The 22278-nt window shown below is 40.8% G+C and overlaps 1 protein-coding gene across 1 annotated transcript in view; it reads left to right on the forward strand.

The window, feature by feature from the left end:
- The window catches only part of LOC132552090 (ADAMTS-like protein 1), a 43880-nt gene that overhangs the window by 17474 nt on the left and 4128 nt on the right, over positions 1 to 22278 (forward strand). Inside the window, exons 2-13 of the mRNA XM_060216231.1 lie at positions 2239 to 2409; positions 3653 to 3886; positions 4607 to 4760; positions 7121 to 7250; positions 7703 to 7904; positions 8808 to 8946; positions 9209 to 9311; positions 9408 to 9538; positions 10154 to 10258; positions 11079 to 11208; positions 11392 to 11602; positions 21215 to 22015. Coding sequence (XP_060072214.1) covers positions 2239 to 2409; positions 3653 to 3886; positions 4607 to 4760; positions 7121 to 7250; positions 7703 to 7904; positions 8808 to 8946; positions 9209 to 9311; positions 9408 to 9538; positions 10154 to 10258; positions 11079 to 11208; positions 11392 to 11602; positions 21215 to 22015 — 2511 coding nt within the window. The remainder of the gene's footprint in view (positions 1 to 2238; positions 2410 to 3652; positions 3887 to 4606; positions 4761 to 7120; positions 7251 to 7702; positions 7905 to 8807; positions 8947 to 9208; positions 9312 to 9407; positions 9539 to 10153; positions 10259 to 11078; positions 11209 to 11391; positions 11603 to 21214; positions 22016 to 22278) is intronic.

Genomic DNA, 22278 nt, shown 5'->3' on the forward strand with positions numbered 1-22278 from the left:
TAAGTGGGACAAGGTCATATATAAAATATAAGATGTGCATGGCATGGTCTGTTATCAGTGATAAACTCCGTCAATTTTGTCTGTAACGGACATTTATAATTTGGCGATAATAATCCTAACATCATCTGGAAAAAACTACTGAACATGTCACAAATTGTTGGTGATCTTATGTATGAATCTTATTTATCTGTGCGCCTGTCTGCCTCTGTATCGTGAAGTATATAGGATGTCTATCTTCATTATATACCAGAACCTGTTAATAGGGAATCGTCGGTTAGACACGATAGTTAGGTGCTACGATAGGTACAGACGTAGGTAGGTTAGACACCATAGTTACAGGCTTAGGTAGGTTAGACACCATAGTTACAGGCTAAGGTAGATTAGACACGATATTTACAGGCTTTGGTAGGTTAGACACCATAGTTACAGGCTTAGGTAGGTTAGACACCATAGTTACAGGCTTAGGTAGGTTAGACACCATAGTTACAGGCTAAGGTAGATTAGACACGATATTTACAGGCTTTGGTAGGTTAGACACCATAGTTACAGGCTTAGGTAGGTTAGACACCATAGTTACAGGCTTAGGTAGGTTAGACACCATAGTTACAGGCTAAGGTAGATTAGACACGATATTTACAGGCTTTGGTAGGTTAGACACCATAGTTACAGGCTTAGGTAGGTTCGACACCATAGTTACAGGCATAGGTAGGTTAGACACCATAGTTTCAAGCTAAGGTAGGTTCGACACCATAGTTTCAAGCTAAGGTAGGTTCGACACCATAGTTACAGGCATAGGTAGGTTAGACACCATAGTTTCAAGCTAAGGTAGGTTAGACACCATAGTTTCAAGCTAAGGTAGGTTAGACACGATATTTACAGGCTTAGGTTGGGTATACCCCATAGTAACATATTTACAGACTACGATAGGCTACACACGATATTTCCAGGCTGAGGTAGGGTAGACATCATAGTTACAGGCTGAGGTAGGGTAGACATCATAGTTACAGGCTGAGGTAGGGTAGACATCATAGTTACAGGCTGAGGTAGGGTAGACATTATAGTTACAGGCTGAGGTAGGGTAGACATTATAGTTACAAGCCTATGTAGTACTGTGGAATAAAGAAAGCTTTCCGTATCTAGCTTGGAAAACGATGATATCTCGTAAAGGTAATTGTTCTGACAATACAGGGATTCATTTCTCCTCCTAGACAGTCAATGTGCTGGCGAGAAACACAAAACCGTTTGATCTAAACTTACACTAATTGCAGAATCTAACATATGCCATTTGTAAAGGATAATGATGTGGGGGTACGCTAGTATTTGACATTATAAGCGTAAAATCCGTGCCACGAGGCTTCATGATCAAGCTGAATTATCTTATAATCAGGCAGATTGAGATCGTTCTAACACAGACCTGACATCAATGGTCATCACAAGCTAGTATTCAGAGCCTGTTTTTTATCAACGCCGGATTTGTTTATAGTTTCCTTAAGAATCTGTTTGTAATTTGATCGCTTGCGTGACACGAGCTATGTAGGTATACATATATCTACCGAAACATTTTAACACTTTACACTGTCAGTCTCGATGCAAATAAATAATAAATTTGAGCTTATAACACTGTATTTCACGGTCTGAGGCCCCGTGCTGGATTCTCGGTCCATAGACACATGATCTTGTGAGTTTTGTGAAAATAACTTTTTGTGTATACATTTTGTATAAAAGACAAACTTATTATATATATTAGTTATCTCGATCGCCCTACTTTTTATCGCGAACACTTATATTATCTCGAGCGCTCAATTAATTTCTCGAGGGTTCAGTTTTTATTAATTAATTCGATGAATAGATTTCGGTCATTCCGTCTTCAGAATGTGGAACCAATAGGCAGGTATCCAGGGTACATTGTGTTTGGGCACTGTCTGAATTTCACTGGATGTGGACGTAAAAACTTAGACATATGCAGCTATAGTTCATGACCAATGTCAGGTGACAACAGTTATATCACGTTCAAGCAAACGTGCAAGATTGTGACGTCACAACATACTTAAAGTGTCATACCTGAAATGACAGTTTCGAGTTGATTTACATAATATACACTCTAAAATAGGAAGGCAGTTTGATCACTTTTCAGACAAGAAACGATCCTATTTCCTTGTCAGTGGTAACAAAGTAAGGTATGGATTTCGCAATTTTCTACATTTTTTTTATTGTTTCTGATGTTCTCATTCTTTTCAGACATGTCACGTGGTAGTAGCTGACTACTGGTCAATATGGACAGAATGGAGCGAATGTTCCCGCACGTGCGACTCCGGGGCGGCCTACCAGCTAAGACGCTGCCTTCGTAGCAGGCGATTCGCGCGAGGTTGTGATGGAGAGCACATCCGGTACTCGACATGTAATACACAGGTACAGCTTCATACAGGGTTATACTACAATACACAGGTACAGCTACATATTGGGCTATATTACAATACACAGGTACAGCTACATACAGGGCTATATTACAATATACAGGTATAGCTACATATAGGGCTATATTACAATACACATGTACAATTACATACATGGCTATATTACAATATATAGGTACAGCTACATACAGGGCTTTACTACAATACACATGTACAATTACATACATGGCTATATTACAATATATAGGTACAGCTACATACAGGGCTTTACTACAATACACATGTACAATTACATACATGGCTATATTACAATATACAGGTACAGCTACATACATGGCTATATTACAATATACAGGTTCAGCTACATACAGGGCTATATTACAATATTCAGGTTTAGCTACATACAGGGCTCTATTACAATATACAGGTACAGCTACATACAGGGCTATATTACAATACACAGGTACAGCTACATACAGGGCTATATTACAATACACAGGTACAGCTACATACAGGGCTATATTACAATACACAGGTACAGCTACATACAGGGCTATATTACAATATATAGGTACAGCTACATACAGGGCTATATTACAATATACAGGTACAGCTACATATAGGGCTATATTACAATATACAGGTACAGCTACATACAGGGCTATATTACAATACACAGGTACAGCTACATACAGGGCTATATTACAATACACAGGTACAGCTACATACAGGGCTATATTACAATATATAGGTACAGCTACATACAGGGCTATATTACAATACACAGGTACAGCTACATACAGGGCTATATTACAATACACAGGTACAGCTACATACAGGGCTATATTACAATACACAGGTACAGCTACATACAGGGCTATATTACAATATATAGGTACAGCTACATACAGGGCTTTACTACAATACACAGGTACAGCTACATACAGGGCTATATTACAATATACAGGTACAGCTACATACAGGGCTTTACTACAATACACATGTACAATTACATACAGGGCTATATTACAATATACAGGTCTATTTCTTTCTACAAACTATGTTAATGTTTCCTTTTTATCTGATTTTCTTTAAACAAACATAATAAGTAAATTCTTCCTAGGGGCAGATTGACTACTAAATATACAATTTAGTACATGTAGTTTGATTCAGACATTTTAAATTCTGCTTTTTTTCTTTTTTGTTTGCCGATTAATATCTTAGTTTAATCCTCACAGGATTGTCCACGTGGGAGCACGGACTTCCGGTTGCAGCAATGCGCTGCCCACAATGAAGCTCGACACATGGTGACCAGTCTGAAGTGGGTGCCCTACCATGACTCTACAAGCCCTTGTGCCCTTTATTGTCAGGCTGTGGGTTCGAATACTATCCGGAGGTTCAGTCCGAAAGTCCTGGATGGTACAAGATGCCAGGATGATGTCCTGGATATTTGTATCAACGGGAAATGCTGGGTGAGATTTTATTTTCTTTTTACGGATTACTCCTGTCCAGTCTACTGTTTTCAAGCTTTATAAGATGTGAGTTTAGTATTACAAATATTTGGCGTTTACTTGCCTTCTTTATCCTTTAAATTTTGAATGTAAACCATTTGATTAAGTACTTTTAGCTCATCTGGTCCGAAATACTTTTGCCATGGCGCGGCGTCCATCGTCTGTCGTCCGTCCGTCCGTCTGTCGTCCATCAATCTTAATTCTATAAAATCCTACTCCTTCTGTAGGAATGAATGGATATTAATCAAATTTGGTCTTAAACTATCTTTGGTGAAGGGGAATAAGTCCTTTATAAACGTAAAGACCTCAGCCTCGTAAGGCGGGACCCTATCGGGAAAGTGTATTAATACGTCATAGATTTCCAGTTGGGCTATAGTATGACTCAGAGAGGGCGCTCTATTCGCGGAGCCTCACTCTAGTAGCAGTGCGTCAATGTCCTTAAAAAATCCTTCTTCCGTACAAGGGTATTGCCAAATTAAGTCTGAATCAATCTTTATGACGAGTGAATCTGACTTCTGTTTGAACACAATGCAGGGACCTAATACTGAAATTGTTTCAGAAACTGCTTGTCATATTTGAAATTCTTTGTTAAGTCACTGAAAAGACAGATGAGCGATGCAGGCCGCCTAGGCCTTTTGTTTGGAGACAGCGCTATAATTTGAAATATTGTCTGTCTGTCAGCCTGTTGGCTGTGATAAAGTTCTAGACTCCAAAAAGTACGTGGACTCCTGTGGAGTATGTGGTGGCAAGAACTCGTGTTTAACCAAGACCGGAAACACCCAGTACCGATGGATCAATACCGGATACGGGCCTTGCTCGGAGACCTGTGGTGTAGGTAACATCAGTTACTTTCCCTTTTGCAATATTAATGTATAACTATATCCGTTCGATGCGCAGTAAACCACTTTTTTCGCGTAGGACAATACCGTTTTTCACAATATACGGATACGGACAGACATGTGTATGAATACAGATGTGGACAGACACTCATAAGTGGACGCGGATAGATAAAGACGTTGATGTGTATATGGGGAGATTGTGGATGGTAAGGAGTAGCTGTGAGAAGTGTTTGTATGTGGCGGGGAGCCGGCTGTGAGAAGTTTTTGTATGTAGTGGGGAGCCGGCTGTGAGAAGTTTTTGTATGTAGTGGGGAGCCGGCTGTGAGAGGTTTTTGTATGTAATGGGGAGCCGGCTGTGAGAAGTTTTTGTATGTAGTGGGGAGCCGGATGTGAGAGGTTTTTGTATGTAATGGGGAGCCGGCTGTGAGAAGTTTTTGTATGTAGTGGGGAGCCGGCTGTGAGAGGTTTTTGTATGTAGTGAGGAGCCGGATGTGAGAAGTGTTTGTATGTAGTGGGGAGCCGGCTGTGAGAAGTTTTTGTATGTGGTGGGGAGCCGGCTGTGAGAAGTGTTTGTATGTGGTGGGGAGCCGGCTGTGAGAGGTTTTTGTATGTAGTGGGGAGCCGGCTGTGAGAAGTGTGTGTATGTAGTGGGGAGCCGGCTGTGAGAAGTGTTTGTATGTAGTGGGGAGCCGGCTGTGAGAAATGTGTGTATGTGGCGGGGAGTCGGTTGTGAGAAGTGTGTGTATGTGGCGGGGAGCTGGTTGTGAGGAGTGTGTGTATATTGCGGGGAGTCGGTTGTGAGCAGTGTTTGTATGTGGCGGGGAGCTGGTTGTGAGGAGTGTGTGTATGTGGCGGGGAGTGGGTTGTGAGAAGTGTGTGTATGTGGCGGGGAGCAGGTTGTGAGGAGTGTGTGTATGTGACGGGGAGCGGGTTGTGAGGATTGTGTGTATTTGGCGGGGAGCGTGTTGTGAGGAGTGTGTGTATGTGACGGGGATCGGGTTATGAGGAGTGTGTGTATGTGACGAGGAGCGGGTTATGGGGAGTGTGTGTATGTGACGAGGAGCGGGTTATGAGGAGTGTGTGTATGTGACGAGGAGCGGGTTATGGGGAGTGTGTGTATGTGGCGGGGAGCGGGTTGTGAGGAGTGTGTGTATGTGGCGGGGAGCAGGTTGTGGGGAGTGTGTGTATGTGGCGGGGAGCAGGTTGTGAGGAGTGTGTGTATGTGGCGGGGAGTGGGTTATGAGGATTGTGTGTATGTGGCGGGGAGCGGTTTATGAGGAGTGTGTGAGGGTGGCGGGGAGCGGGTTGTGAGGAGGATGCGCATGTTGCGAGAGTAGATTGCAGGGAGTGTTTGTGAAAGAAATAGCTCCGCAAACGCGGACAATACCCCACAGCCTTATTATAAAGTTAGAAATGTGTGGTTGGGGTGAGTGGAGAGTTATCTCAAGAATGGGTTGTGTAGGTCCATAGGCCCAACATCCTCAGTGAAAAAGATGATGACCGGTGATGAAGTTTCTTGAGATAATAAGCGGTATGCAATTGTGGACGGACGGACGATCAGACAGACAGACGGACGGACAGACGGACGGACGCCGTGCGTGATCGCAATACCCCACACCCTTTCGGGCTGTGGGGTAAAAAATATATGCGTGGCGGGGCGGGGGTTGTAGTAAGTGTGTATGTGGCTGGGAATGAATATGTGGTTCGTGACGATGGTGATGGTGCTTGTGAGGCGGGAAGGTGTATGTTTCGGTGATGTGGAGTGGGAAGGAAGTGCGTGTGTATTGCAGAGACGGAGTTGTTGAAAACGTATGAGAGGCGGGAACGGAGCTTTGAGGAGAGTTTGTGTGGGTGTCAGGAAAGTGGTTTTGGGAAGTGTTTTATGCAGGACTGGGGTAAGGGGAGTGTGGGATGGCCTGAGCGGGGGTGCGGGGAGTGTGGGATGGCATAAGCGGGGGCGCTTGGAGTGTGGGATGACATGAGCGGGGGTGCGGGGAGTGTGGGATGGCATGAGCGGGGGTGCGGGGAGTGTTCGATGGCATAAGCGGGGGCGCTGGGAGTGTGGGATGACATGAGCGGGGGTGCGGGGAGTGTGGGATAGCATATGCGGGGTGCGGGAAGTGTGGGATGGCATGAGCGGGGGTACGGGGAGTGAGGAATGGCATGTGCGAGGGTGCGGGAAGTGCTTGGGCGGGGATGGTGTGGGATGTTGTGGGGAGTGTATGGATGGTGGCGGGGAGGAAGTTGTAGGGAAGTTGTATGTATAGTGTGTGTGTGAGGATGGGGGCTGAAGATTTTGTTATTTGTTAACATAGTATTATAAGTTAAACATTTATGTTACTGATGATGATGACAGGTTTTCAGGAACGCCGGACAGCCTGTCAGGACACCCGAACCAGACGTCTGGTCACCAGCCAAAATTGTCATGGAAGTGACGTCATTGAGCGTGTCCGGCGGAAGTGCGTCAGCAACAAGTGCCTACCAAGGTTAGAAATGGCTGCTCTCACAGCAAAATAAAAAACAGAGAGAGAAATAATCACAAAATTATCCCTGATGCAGCTAGTACGGTCCAGTCCGTGATCAGTCAAGGTCATATCTCAAAGACCGTTAAATACAAGTTCACTCAAGTTAGTGTACATTAGCGTTGCAATGTAGAAGTCTAAAGCAGAAGGTTTTTTCTCAGTATTTTTCCCGCTAGAATGGAAACAGAAAGCTGATAGATGTTTTCTGCATCTGTCTCAACAATTCAGCTTTATCTCTGAGGGGAGGGAGGAGGGGTCAAGATCAGCGGAAGCACATGGAAATAAAGCACTGAACCGTACATTAACCAAAATAACTGACGTGGTAAACAACACGCGGAAAAGATTGTCGGGGTCAAATATGGGATTTGAACCCTGGTCATCTGTGTTAATGACATCGATATGTTTGGATTTTACAGGTGGCGTGTTGGTCCCTGGTACGACTGCACACAGACATGTGGGGGTGGATTTGCTTGGCGAACCGTAATTTGTGTGGAAACATTCCAGGACGGTACACAAAGAGTGATGGCGGATACAGAGTGTTCCAGCCCTAAACCATCAACAAGGAAATCTTGTGGAAATATACTGTGTCCAAAATGGTACGCGGGGGAGTGGACGCCGGTAAGTTAACATGGTACCCGGGAGAGTGGACGCCGGTAAGTTAACATGGTACCCTGGAGAGTGGACGCCGGTAAGTGAACATGGTACCCGGGAGAGTGGACGCCGGTAAGTTAACATGGTACCCTGGAGAGTGGACGCCGGTAAGTTAACATGATACCCGGGAGAGTGGACGCCGGTAAGTTAACATGGAACCCGGGAGAGTGGACGGCGGTAAGTTAACATGGTACCCGGGAGAGTGGACGCCGGTAAGTTAACATGGTACCCGGGAGAGTGGACGCCGGTAAGTTAACATGGTATCCGGGAGAGTGGACGCCGGTAAGTTAACATGGTACCCGGGAGAGTGGACGCCGGTAAGTTAACATGGTACCCGGGAGAGTGGACGCCGGTAAGTTAACATGGTACCCGGGAGAGTGGACGCCGGTAAGTTAACATGATACCCTGGAGAGTGGATGCCGGTAAGTTAACATGGTACCCTGGAAAGTGGATGCCGGTAAGTTAACGTGGTACCCGGGAGAGAGGATGCCGGTAAGTTAACATGGTACCCGGGAGAGTGGTAAGTTGATATAACGGTCAGGGCTTAATAGCCAGGCTCCGAAATCAGATTTATTCCTCAACATTAATGCACCATTCCTTTTGGAGTTTTAGCTGTTATTCGACTCGATCAAAAGTTTCCTAAAAATCCCTTTCAGACATCGATTTCAATAATGACGTTGATTCTGAAATAGTTATTTTGAGTTAATATGAAAATTTAGCACTATTTCCAAAACAAACATAAATTAAAAGAAAAACTACTTAAAAAAACAACCGTTTGAAAATGCTACAAAAGACGAATTTTGAGACAAAAGGGGTGGCCCCCGTCCCCGACTTGTGATACTGATATCCTATTTTGCCTCCTGTTAACAGTGTAGTGTCTCGTGTGGGTCAGGCTTCCAGGATCGAGATGTCGTTTGTCGACATATAGGGATTCAGTTTTGCCATGCCGACAGAAAACCGGTCACTAGGAAAAATTGCTCAACTAATATACCTTGTTCTCCGAAAAATGGTAAGAGGATAAATATCCGAATACATTTTCTAAAGTGTTTGTGAAAAACCTGATTTTTTGTGTTTTTTGTTTTTGTTTTTTTTTTTTTAATTTTTACGTTTTGTGACGTTGTAAATACCTTCGGAATGAAAACCTTAATTAACACCCAGAGCCACCTCCACCACCATATCCCACCCTAACGAAAATAACTTCAGTTCTACAAGTACTCCAAAATGCCATAAAATGTATTAATATATTAATAGATTTTGCTTATATTGTTAAGACGACGTACAGGAGGCCTACGGTGGGGAGCAGCGGGACTCATTCTACACAGCTGACGTCATCTATGAAGACAACTTAGACACACAACAGTTACGAACCCCAAGGTAACCCCACTTTACTGATGGCTGATCCGTCTTCTCTGTCGATAAGAAATTTAACCCAATGAACCATTAACTTTTTTTCACTTTGTTTTTTGTCAGGTTTGTAGTCAGTCATTGGGGACCCTGCAGCGCTTCCTGTGGGAAAGGATCCAGATTTCGATTTGTCAGGTGTAAGGTTTACCTCTCATTCTTGAATACATTGACGGATCTTCCCGACTCGGATTGTCAAGGTCAGTACAAGGTTACATTTGTCACACCAAATCAAAACTGAGATTGTTGTCATCTTCATGTTATTTTTAGAAAAGATGCTTTTATATCTTATTTCTTCGCATTAGGCTATTTGAATGAATACTGCTAACACGAACGGGATCCAAGTAACTATCTATGTCTGTTATTTTAGATTGTCCTCGGTCGCCTCCAGTATTTCAAAATTCATGCCTTAGTATTAGTAGCAAGTCCTAGAAGGTCGAAACAGCTGTATGATGTAACATTAGTAACGATTCCTTAAAGGACGAAACAGCTGTATGATGTAACATTAGTAACGATTCCTAAAAGGACGAAACCGCTGTATGATGTAGCATCACTGACGGTTCCTAGAAGGACGAAACCGCTGTATGATGTAACATTAGTAACGATTCCTAAAAGGACGAAACAGCTGTATGATGTAGCATTAGTAACGATTCCTAAAAGGACAAAACCGCTGTATGATGTAACATTAGTAACGATTCCTAAAAGGACGAAACCGCTGTATGATGTAATCAAACTCGTTATTTGGCACCGATATAATTCTGAATTTGTATTAAAAGGTGTTTTTCGCTTGTGTGTCTTTTGTACAACCTTAACAGACGCGAAGCCCCCAGAGAACGAGCCGTGTGAGGGAAACCCATGTCTGTCTCACTTCGAATATCGAGCAATCGGCGAGACCCAATGCAGCAGGAGCTGTTTGGGAGGCAAGTAGTTTATGTTTGATATCTGGAGTTATCTTCTACATCATTCAATGCCTTTTATTTTTGTTATATGGTAGTAAATGCCTTTATTTTTAGATCACCAATGCAAGTTGCCTTTTCCTATTGTCCTTCGTCGGTCCTACCGTCCGTCCTCGCACAATTTTTGTTATGCAATATCTTAATAACTACTGGATGAATCTGTTATCAAGATTTTATACACTCCTTGGACCCTAGTTGTGTAGGCTTAATTCTTGGACTGCTCCGAGGAATAAATGGCCGTAGGACAGTCCCTGTATTTTGACAGTTACATTTTGTCATTGCCCTTTCTTAAAAAGTTCAGGATAGATCAACATCGGATTTCATATGTAGGTTCCTCTGTCCCTTATTGTCAATAGTCAGTATTGCTCACAGGCGGTCATATTGGATTTTGAAGGGTGAAGTTTGTTATCGCTGTTTGTTAAGAAGTACTGGATGGATATGGACTCCTCTTGGTCCCTAGTTTAGTATCTTTAATCTTGGATTGATCCAAACTAAGTGGACACGAGATTTGATAGTTCGACATTTTGGTCACTCTTTCCTTAGAACTATTTGATGGATCTTTCTTAAATCTCATGTGTAGGTGGACTTCGGTCTCTAGTTTTATTTCGATTTCAATTTCAATTCGAAGGATGAGAAAAGTAGGAAAAATATAATGAAGTAATATTATGCCATTTTGGCGACAAGATTCCTCTGTCTCTTTTCTCTGGGTTGCCCGTCATAATAGTTAATTTCTGTGTGCTTTACTATTGAAAATACTTATCATGTGTCCCATTTTATTAAACAGGTGTGAAGGAATCTATACTCCGGTGTGTCAATAAGTTTACGGACGAGATAGCTCCGGAAAGGCTCTGCGCAGAAGCGGAAGCGATCCCGATAGAAAGGAAGGTCTGCAATGACTTTCCATGTCCACAAAGGTAAAAACCTTCTTCTATAGAACCAACGCTCCAGGAATGTTCTTTGTTTGCCTGTTTTATATTCTTCGACATATCAAAATTATCATTCATATTGTTTTTACTTGCATTATTTTTTGTTATTTATAAGAAGCATGATTCCATTTAAACTGATGGAAGTTTTCAAAGAAACCACTTGTTATATAGGTGGAAGGTCGGGTATTTCCAGAGCTGTTCAGCGACATGCGGAGGGGGTTTCATGATACGTAACGTCACGTGTGTCCAGGAGTTCGCTTCCGGAAGAAACAACATCCTCCACCTTCCGGATTTTATGTGTGACCAGCCCACTCCCCCACGGCGTCAGCATTGTAATCGCATCGACTGTCCGGCAAAATGGGTCGTCAACAACTGGTCAGAGGTAAAATGATGTACAGATCAACTGTTCCTTGTTTTCAAGACAGAAAAAAAATCACACGATCATCAATAACTGATTTTAGATTTTCACTCTGAACAAAGTCAATGCATCACTGGGCTTTACTTCATTCCGTGTGATCGAGTACAACATAGCAAAACATGTCATTGCATTGATCTTGTTTGATGAAGGCGTGAGTCTGATTATCTTGTTTGATGAAGGCGTGAGTCTGATTATCTTGTTTGATGAAGGCGTGAGTCTGATTATCTTGTTTGATGAAGGCGTGAGTTTGAGTATCTTGTTTGATGAAGGCGTGAGTTTGAGTATCTTGTTTGAGTAAGGCGTGAGTTTGAGTATCTTGTTTGATGAAGGCGTGAGTCTGATTATCTTGTTTGATGAAGGCGTGAGTCTGATTATCTTGTTTGATGAAGGCGTGAGTCTGATTATCTTGTTTGATGAAGGCGTGAGTCTGATTATCTTGTTTGATGAAGGCGTGAGTTTGAGTATCTTGTTTGATGAAGGCGTGAGTTTGAGTATCTTGTTTGAGTAAGGCGTGAGTTTGAGTATCTTGTTTGATGAAGGCGTGAGTCTGATTATCTTGTTTGAGTAAGACGTGAGTTTGAGTATCTTGTTTGAGTAAGGCGTGAGTCTGATGATCTTGTTTGATGAAGGCGTGAGTCTGATTATCTTGTTTGATGAAGGCGTGAGTTTGAGTATCTTGTTTGATGAAGGCGTGAGTCTGATTATCTTGTTTGATGAAGGCGTGAGTTTGATTATCTTGTTTGATGATGGCGTGAGTTTGATGATCTTGTTTGATGAAGGCGTGAGTCTGATTATCTTGTTTGATGAAGGCGTGAGTCTGATTATCTTGTTTGATGAAGGAGTGAGTCTGATTAACTTGTTTGATGAAGGCGTGAGTTTGATGATCTTGTTTGAGTAAGGTGTGAGTTTGATTATCTTGTTTGATGAAGGCGTGAGTCTGATTATCTTGTTTGATGAAGGCGTGAGTTTGAGTATCTTGTTTGATGAAGGCGTGAGTTTGAGTATCTTGTTTGAGTAAGGCGTGAGTTTGAGTATCTTGTTTGATGAAGGCGTGAGTCTGATTATCTTGTTTGAGTAAGACGTGAGTTTGAGTATCTTGTTTGAGTAAGGCGTGAGTCTGATGATCTTGTTTGATGAAGGCGTGAGTCTGATTATCTTGTTTGATGAAGGCGTGAAATTGAGTATCTTGTTTGATGAAGGCGTGAGTCTGATTATCTTGTTTGAGTAAGGCGTGAGTTTGATTATCTTGTTTGATGATGGCGTGAGTTTGATGATCTTGTTTGATGAAGGCGTGAGTCTGATTATCTTGTTTGATGAAGGCGTGAGTCTGATTATCTTGTTTGATGAAGGAGTGAGTCTGATTAACTTGTTTGATGAAGGCGTGAGTTTGATGATCTTGTTTGAGTAAGGTGTGAGTTTGATTATCTTGTTTGATGAAGGCGTGAGTTTGATTATCTTGTTTGAGTAAGGTGTGAGTTTGATTATCTTGTTTGATGAAGGCGTGAGTTTGATTATCTTGTTTGAGTAAAGTGTGAGTCTGATTATCTTGTTTGATGAAGGCGTGAGTCTGATGATCTTGTTTGATGAAGGCGTGAGTCTGATGATCTTGTTTGAGTAAGGTGTGAGTTTGATTATCTTGTTTGATTAAGACGTGAGTTTGATTATCTTGTTTGATGAAGGCGTTAGTTTGATGATCTTGTTTGATGAAGGCGTGAGTTTGATTATATTGTTTGATTAAGACGTGAGTTTGATGATCTTGTTTGATGAAGGCGTGAGTCTGATTATCTTGTTTGAGTAAGGCGTGAGTCTGATTATCTTGTTTGATTAAGGCGTGAGTTTGATGATCTTGTTTGATGAAGGCGTGAGTTTGATGATCTTGTTTGATGAAGGTGTGAGTTTGATTATCTTGTTTGATTAAGGCGTGAGTTTGATGATCTTGTTTGATGAAGGCGTGAGTCTGATTATCTTGTTTGATGAAGGCGTTAGTCTGATTATCTTGTTTGATGAAGGGGTGAGTCTGATTATCTTGTTTGATTAAGACGTGAGTCTGATTATCTTGTTTGATGAAGGCGTGAGTCTGATGATCTTGTTTGAGTAAGGTGTGAGTTTGATGATCTTGTTTGATGAAGGCGTGTGTCTGATTAACTTGTTTGATGAAGGTGTGAGTTTGATGATCTTGTTTGAGTAAGGCGTGAGTCTGATGATCTTGTTTGATGAAGGCGTGAGTCTGATTATCTTGTTTGATGAAGGCGTGAGTTTGATTATCTTGTTTGATTAAGGCGTGAGTTTGATGATCTTGTTTGATGAAGGCGTGAGTCTGATTATCTTGTTTGATGAAGGGGTGAGTCTGATTATCTTGTTTGATGAAGGCGTGAGTTTGATAATCTTGTTTGATTAAGGCGTGAGTTTGATTATCTTGTTTGATGAAGGCGTGAGTCTGATTAACTTGTTTGATGAAGGCGTGAGTCTGATTATCTTGTTTGATGAAGGGGTGAGTCTGATTATCTTGTTTGATGAAGGCGTGAGTTTGATTATCTTGTTTGATTAAGGCGTGAGTTTGATTATCTTGTTTGATTAAGGCGTGAGTCTGATTATCTTGTTTGATTAAGGCGTGAGTTTGATTATCTTGTTTGAGTAAGGTGTGAGTTTGATTATCTTGTTTGAGTAAGGTGTGAGTTTGATGATCTTGTTTGATGAAGGCGTGAGTCTGATTATCTTGTTTGATGAAGGCGTGAGTTTGATTATCTTGTTTGAGTAAGGTGTGAGTTTGATTATCTTGTTTGATGAAGGCGTGAGTTTGATTATCTTGTTTGATGAAGGCGTGAGTTTGATTATCTTGTTTGATGAAGGCGTGAGTTTGATTATCTTGTTTGAGTAAGGTGTGAGTTTGATTATCTTGTTTGAGTAAGGTGTGAGTTTGATGATCTTGTTTGATGAAGGCGTGAGTCTGATTATCTTGTTTGATGAAGGCGTGAGTTTGATTATCTTGTTTGATGAAGGCGTGAGTCTGATTATCTTGTTTGATTAAGACGTGAGTCTGATTATCTTGTTTGATTAAGGCGTGAGTCTGATTATCTTGTTTGATGAAGGCGTGAGTCTGATTATCTTGTTTGAGTAAGGTGTGAGTTTGATGATCTTGTTTGATGAAGGCGTGAGTTTGATGATCTTGTTTGATGAAGGCGTGAGTTTGATGATCTTGTTTGATGAAGGCGTGAGTCTGATTATCTTGTTTGATGAAGGCGTGAGTTTGATTATCTTGTTTGATTAAGGCGTGAGTTTGATTATCTTGTTTGATGAAGGCGTGAGTCTGATTATCTTGTTTGATGAAGGCGTGAGTCTGATTATCTTGTTTGATGAAGGCGTGAGTTTGATAATCTTGTTTGATTAAGGCGTGAGTTTGATTATCTTGTTTGATGAAGGCGTGAGTTTGATTATCTTGTTTGAGTAAGGTGTGAGTTTGATTATCTTGTTTGATTAAGGCGTGAGTCTGATTATCTTGTTTGATGAAGGCGTGAGTCTGATGATCTTGTTTGATGAAGGCGTGAGTTTGATTATCTTGTTTGAGTAAGGTGTGAGTTTGATTATCTTGTTTGATTAAGGCGTGAGTCTGATTATCTTGTTTGATGAAGGCGTGAGTCTGATTAACTTGTTTGATGAAGGCGTGAGTCTGATTATCTTGTTTGAGTAAGGCGTGAGTTTGATTATCTTGTTTGATGAAGGCGTGAGTTTGAGTATCTTGTTTGATGAAGGCGTGAGTTTGAGTATCTTGTTTGAGTAAGGCGTGAGTTTGAGTATCTTGTTTGATGAAGGCGTGAGTCTGATTATCTTGTTTGATGAAGGCGTGAGTCTGATTATCTTGTTTGATGAAGGCGTGAGTCTGATTATCTTGTTTGATGAAGGCGTGAGTCTGATTATCTTGTTTGATGAAGGCGTGAGTTTGAGTATCTTGTTTGATGAAGGCGTGAGTTTGAGTATCTTGTTTGAGTAAGGCGTGAGTTTGAGTATCTTGTTTGATGAAGGCGTGAGTCTGATTATCTTGTTTGAGTAAGACGTGAGTTTGAGTATCTTGTTTGAGTAAGGCGTGAGTCTGATGATCTTGTTTGATGAAGGCGTGAGTCTGATTATCTTGTTTGATGAAGGCGTGAGTTTGAGTATCTTGTTTGATGAAGGCGTGAGTCTGATTATCTTGTTTGAGTAAGGCGTGAGTTTGATTATCTTGTTTGATGATGGCGTGAGTTTGATGATCTTGTTTGATGAAGGCGTGAGTCTGATTATCTTGTTTGATGAAGGCGTGAGTCTGATTATCTTGTTTGATGAAGGAGTGAGTCTGATTAACTTGTTTGATGAAGGCGTGAGTTTGATGATCTTGTTTGAGTAAGGTGTGAGTTTGATTATCTTGTTTGATGAAGGCGTGAGTTTGATGATCTTGTTTGATGAAGGCGTGAGTCTGATTATCTTGTTTGAGTAAGGCGTGAGTCTGATTATCTTGTTTGATTAAGGCGTGAGTTTGATGATCTTGTTTGATGAAGGCGTGAGTTTGATGATCTTGTTTGATGAAGGTGTGAGTTTGATTATCTTGTTTGATTAAGGCGTGAGTTTGATGATCTTGTTTGATGAAGGCGTGAGTCTGATTATCTTGTTTGATGAAGGCGTGAGTCTGATTATCTTGTTTGATGAAGGGGTGAGTCTGATTATCTTGTTTGATGAAGGCGTGAGTCTGATTATCTTGTTTGATTAAGACGTGAGTCTGATTATCTTGTTTGATTAAGGCGTGAGTTTAATGATCTTGTTTGATGAAGGCGTGAGTCTGATGATCTTGTTTGATGAAGGCGTGAGTCTGATTATCTTGTTTGATGAAGGCGTGAGTTTTATTATCTTGTTTGATGAAGGCGTGAGTCTGATTATCTTGTTTGATTAAGGCGTGAGTTTGATGATCTTGTTTGATGAAGGCGTGAGTCTGATGATCTTGTTTGAGTAAGGTGTGAGTTTGATGATCTTGTTTGATGAAGGCGTGTGTCTGATTAACTTGTTTGATGAAGGTGTGAGTTTGATGATCTTGTTTGATGAAGGCGTGAGTCTGATTATCTTGTTTGATGAAGGCGTGAGTCTGATTATCTTGTTTGATGAAGGGGTGAGTCTGATTATCTTGTTTGATGAAGGCGTGAGTTTGATGATCTTGTTTGATGAAGGCGTGAGTTTGATGATCTTGTTTGATGAAGGCGTGAGTCTGATTATCTTGTTTGATGAAGGCGTGAGTTTGATTATCTTGTTTGATTAAGGCGTGAGTTTGATTATCTTGTTTGATGAAGGCGTGAGTCTGATTATCTTGTTTGATGAAGGGGTGAGTCTGATTATCTTGTTTGAGTAAGGCGTGAGTTTGATAATCTTGTTTGATTAAGGCGTGAGTTTGATTATCTTGTTTGATGAAGGCGTGAGTTTGATTATCTTGTTTGAGTAAGGTGTGAGTTTGATTATCTTGTTTGATTAAGGCGTGAGTCTGATTATCTTGTTTGATGAAGGCGTGAGTCTGATTAACTTGTTTGATGAAGGCGTGAGTCTGATTATCTTGTTTGATGAAGGGGTGAGTCTGATTATCTTGTTTGATGAAGGCGTGAGTTTGATTATCTTGTTTGAGTAAGGTGTGAGTTTGATGATCTTGTTTGATGAAGGCGTGAGTCTGATTATCTTGTTTGATGAAGGCGTGAGTTTGATTATCTTGTTTGATGAAGGCGTGTGTCTGATTAACTTGTTTGATGAAGGTGTGAGTTTGATTATCTTGTTTGATGAAGGCGTGAGTCTGATGATCTTGTTTGATGAAGGCGTGAGTCTGATGATCTTGTTTGAGTAAGGTGTGAGTTTGATGATCTTGTTTGATGAAGGCGTGTGTCTGATTAACTTGTTTGATGAAGGCGTGAGTTTGATTAACTTGTTTGATGAAGGCGTGATTTTGATTATCTTGTTTGATGAAGGCGTGTGTCTGATTAACTTGTTTGATGAAGGCGTGAGTTTGATTATCTTGTTTGAGTAAGGTGTGAGTTTGATTATCTTGTTTGATGAAGGCGTGTGTCTGATTAACTTGTTTGATGAAGGTGTGAGTTTGATTATCTTGTTTGATGAAGGCGTGAGTCTGATGATCTTGTTTGATGAAGGCGTGAGTCTGATGATCTTGTTTGAGTAAGGTGTGAGTTTGATGATCTTGTTTGATGAAGGCGTGTGTCTGATTAACTTGTTTGATGAAGGCGTGAGTTTGATTAACTTGTTTGATGAAGGCGTGAGTTTGATTATCTTGTTTGATGAAGGCGTGTGTCTGATTAACTTGTTTGATGAAGGCGTGAGTTTGATTATCTTGTTTGATGAAGGCGTGAGTTTGATGATCTTGTTTGATTAAGACGTGAGTCTCATTATCTTGTTTGAGTAAGGCGTGAGTTTGATGATCTTGTTTGATTAAGGCGTGAGTTTGATTATCTTGTTTGATGAAGGCGTGAGTTTGAGTATCTTGTTTGATGAAGGCGTGAGTTTGAGTATCTTGTTTGATGAAGGCGTGAGTCTGATTATCTTGTTTGAGTAAGGCGTGAGTTTGATTATCTTGTTTGATGATGGCGTGAGTTTGATGATCTTGTTTGATGAAGGCGTGAGTCTGATTATCTTGTTTGATGAAGGCGTGAGTCTGATTATCTTGTTTGATGAAGGAGTGAGTCTGATTAACTTGTTTGATGAAGGCGTGAGTTTGATGATCTTGTTTGAGTAAGGTGTGAGTTTGATTATCTTGTTTGATGAAGGCGTGAGTTTGATGATCTTGTTTGATGAAGGCGTGAGTCTGATTATCTTGTTTGAGTAAGGCGTGAGTCTGATTATCTTGTTTGATTAAGGCGTGAGTTTGATGATCTTGTTTGATGAAGGCGTGAGTTTGATGATCTTGTTTGATGAAGGTGTGAGTTTGATTATCTTGTTTGATTAAGGCGTGAGTTTGATGATCTTGTTTGATGAAGGCGTGAGTCTGATTATCTTGTTTGATGAAGGCGTGAGTCTGATTATCTTGTTTGATGAAGGGGTGAGTCTGATTATCTTGTTTGATGAAGGCGTGAGTCTGATTATCTTGTTTGATTAAGACGTGAGTCTGATTATCTTGTTTGATTAAGGCGTGAGTTTAATGATCTTGTTTGATGAAGGCGTGAGTCTGATGATCTTGTTTGATGAAGGCGTGAGTCTGATTATCTTGTTTGATGAAGGCGTGAGTTTTATTATCTTGTTTGATGAAGGCGTGAGTCTGATTATCTTGTTTGATTAAGGCGTGAGTTTGATGATCTTGTTTGATGAAGGCGTGAGTCTGATGATCTTGTTTGAGTAAGGTGTGAATTTGATGATCTTGTTTGATGAAGGCGTGTGTCTGATTAACTTGTTTGATGAAGGTGTGAGTTTGATGATCTTGTTTGATGAAGGCGTGAGTCTGATTATCTTGTTTGATGAAGGCGTGAGTCTGATTATCTTGTTTGATGAAGGGGTGAGTCTGATTATCTTGTTTGATGAAGGCGTGAGTTTGATGATCTTGTTTGATGAAGGCGTGAGTTTGATGATCTTGTTTGATGAAGGCGTGAGTCTGATTATCTTGTTTGATGAAGGCGTGAGTTTGATTATCTTGTTTGATTAAGGCGTGAGTTTGATTATCTTGTTTGATGAAGGCGTGAGTCTGATTATCTTGTTTGATGAAGGGGTTAGTCTGATTATCTTGTTTGAGTAAGGCGTGAGTTTGATAATCTTGTTTGATTAAGGCGTGAGTTTGATTATCTTGTTTGATGAAGGCGTGAGTTTGATTATCTTGTTTGAGTAAGGTGTGAGTTTGATTATCTTGTTTGATTAAGGCGTGAGTCTGATTATCTTGTTTGATGAAGGCGTGAGTCTGATTAACTTGTTTGATGAAGGCGTGAGTCTGATTATCTTGTTTGATGAAGGGGTGAGTCTGATTATCTTGTTTGATGAAGGCGTGAGTTTGATTATCTTGTTTGAGTAAGGTGTGAGTTTGATGATCTTGTTTGATGAAGGCGTGAGTCTGATTATCTTGTTTGATGAAGGCGTGAGTTTGATTATCTTGTTTGATGAAGGCGTGTGTCTGATTAACTTGTTTGATGAAGGTGTGAGTTTGATTATCTTGTTTGATGAAGGCGTGAGTCTGATGATCTTGTTTGATGAAGGCGTGAGTCTGATGATCTTGTTTGAGTAAGGTGTGAGTTTGATGATCTTGTTTGATGAAGGCGTGTGTCTGATTAACTTGTTTGATGAAGGCGTGAGTTTGATTAACTTGTTTGATGAAGGCGTGATTTTGATTATCTTGTTTGATGAAGGCGTGTGTCTGATTAACTTGTTTGATGAAGGCGTGAGTTTGATTATCTTGTTTGAGTAAGGTGTGAGTTTGATTATCTTGTTTGATGAAGGCGTGTGTCTGATTAACTTGTTTGATGAAGGTGTGAGTTTGATTATCTTGTTTGATGAAGGCGTGAGTCTGATGATCTTGTTTGATGAAGGCGTGAGTCTGATGATCTTGTTTGAGTAAGGTGTGAGTTTGATGATCTTGTTTGATGAAGGCGTGTGTCTGATTAACTTGTTTGATGAAGGCGTGTGTCTGATTAACTTGTTTGATGAAGGCGTGAGTTTGATTATCTTGTTTGATGAAGGCGTGAGTTTGATGATCTTGTTTGATTAAGACGTGAGTCTCATTATCTTGTTTGAGTAAGGCGTGAGTTTGATGATCTTGTTTGATTAAGGCGTGAGTTTGATTATCTTGTTTGATGAAGGCGTGAGTTTGAGTATCTTGTTTGAGTAAGGCGTGAGTTTGAGTATCTTGTTTGATGAAGGCGTGAGTTTGATTATCTTGTTTGATTAAGGCGTGAGTTTGATTATCTTGTTTGATGAAGGCGTGAGTCTGATTATCTTGTTTGATTAAGACGTGAGTTTGAATATCTTGTTGTGTCGTCGCAGAGTTGGCGGACACCTAGGAATCACTTTGTCCGTCGTCACGCGTCGTCGTCGTCGTCCGTACGAAAGCTTTCCGGACTTTTTTCGTAATGCTTTGAGTTATCAAAATGAAATTTGGCATATGGCTTTTTGTTGCAAGGGTACAGATTAAGTTCGATTCCCGACTGTCTGTGACACTTTTTGGCAGAGTTATGCCCCTTTCAACTTAGAAAATTCTCTGGGAATATTGTTTTCTTGAATTCCTTTGGTTATGCTTCAAGTTATAGAAATGACAATTGGTATTGCAACTTAATGGTTGATCGTTGCACATCCAGTTCAATTTCTGGATGACCGTGACACTTTATGCAGGCGACACATACAGTTCTGAGGAACTCTTGTTTGATGAAGGCGTGAGTTTGATTATCTTGTTTGATGAAGGCGTGAGTCTGATTATCTTGTTTGATGAAGGAGTGAGTCTGATTATCTTGTTTGATGAAGGCGTGAGTTTGATTATTCAAGCGATTGGATAATGCATGGAATCCTATGTATTGATTTTATTTTATTGATTTATTGAATATCTGCATGAAGTAGAGAATATATATAATCTGTTCATGTATATCGTTACAGTGTTCTGTATCTTGTGGAGTTGGCCTTCGGTCACGTGACGTGTTCTGCGTGAAGGAAATATCGGACGGACGGACAGTAAATGTAACTTATGACGAATGTTGGAACATTCTACAGCCGGACAGGTTTCAACAGTGTAACCGGACGAAATGCCCAACGCCTAAAATCAAAAGAGTTGATGCCGTATTTTTCCAATTAAATAAGATAAAAAGGATACGACTAAGTGTGGGAATGAAAGCGTCAGTGTTGCCAGGAACTACAGTGATAATAAAATGTACGGCAAAGGGTGTAAATAAAAAGGCAATACAATGGTTCAAAGACGGACGAAGGCTTTACATGACGTCACGAGTGAAATTGACGCAACGTTACGCATTAAAGATAAGGAAAAGCCGACCGGAAGTTGATTATGGTGTGTATACCTGTAAATATGGTAATGTTCATGCTAATATGACGCTATCTTTCAGCACAGTGTACGATCTTTTCCAAGAAACAGTTGTTCGGGAATCCTACTTGTCAGAAATGTTAGCGGAAACACGAGCCAGGAACATGACGACTTTTCAGAAGGATCCACTAGATAGAACGTTACGTACTTTGTATCTGGTAGAAGTGCCTTGGAGCGCGTGCTCAGCCACGTGTGGTGGGGGCCTTCAAAATAGGAATGTCACATGTGAAATTATAACCAATGACTATTACGAAATGTTTCCAATGCGAACTTGCATTAAGGCTGGGTATCCTAAACCGGAGCTGATCAGGAGCTGTAACCTCATGCCTTGTACCTTTTGGAAGGTCGGTGAATGGTCAGAGGTAAGATTCAGGTTAATGACAATTCAATGGTACGTCAACTATTTCTCACAAGTTTTTTTTCAAATGTATGATGGAATTAAATGAAAAAAAAATAAAACATATAACTTATCGATGCTTTCATTCAACAATGTTCAAAGTCTTGCTTGTCACACGTGCTGTTTTAGTAGTAAGGAAATCAATCATATTATATAATATTAATGAAAAATAACACCGTGTCACATTCAAATGTTTTGATAGCTTCTGTTTGTTTTGTTTTTGTAAAT

Source organism: Ylistrum balloti, unplaced genomic scaffold (assembly GCF_031769215.1).
Source record: "Ylistrum balloti isolate Yb309-2 unplaced genomic scaffold, AGI_CSIRO_Ybal_v1 Utg370236, whole genome shotgun sequence".
NCBI lineage: Eukaryota > Metazoa > Mollusca > Bivalvia > Pectinida > Pectinidae > Ylistrum > Ylistrum balloti.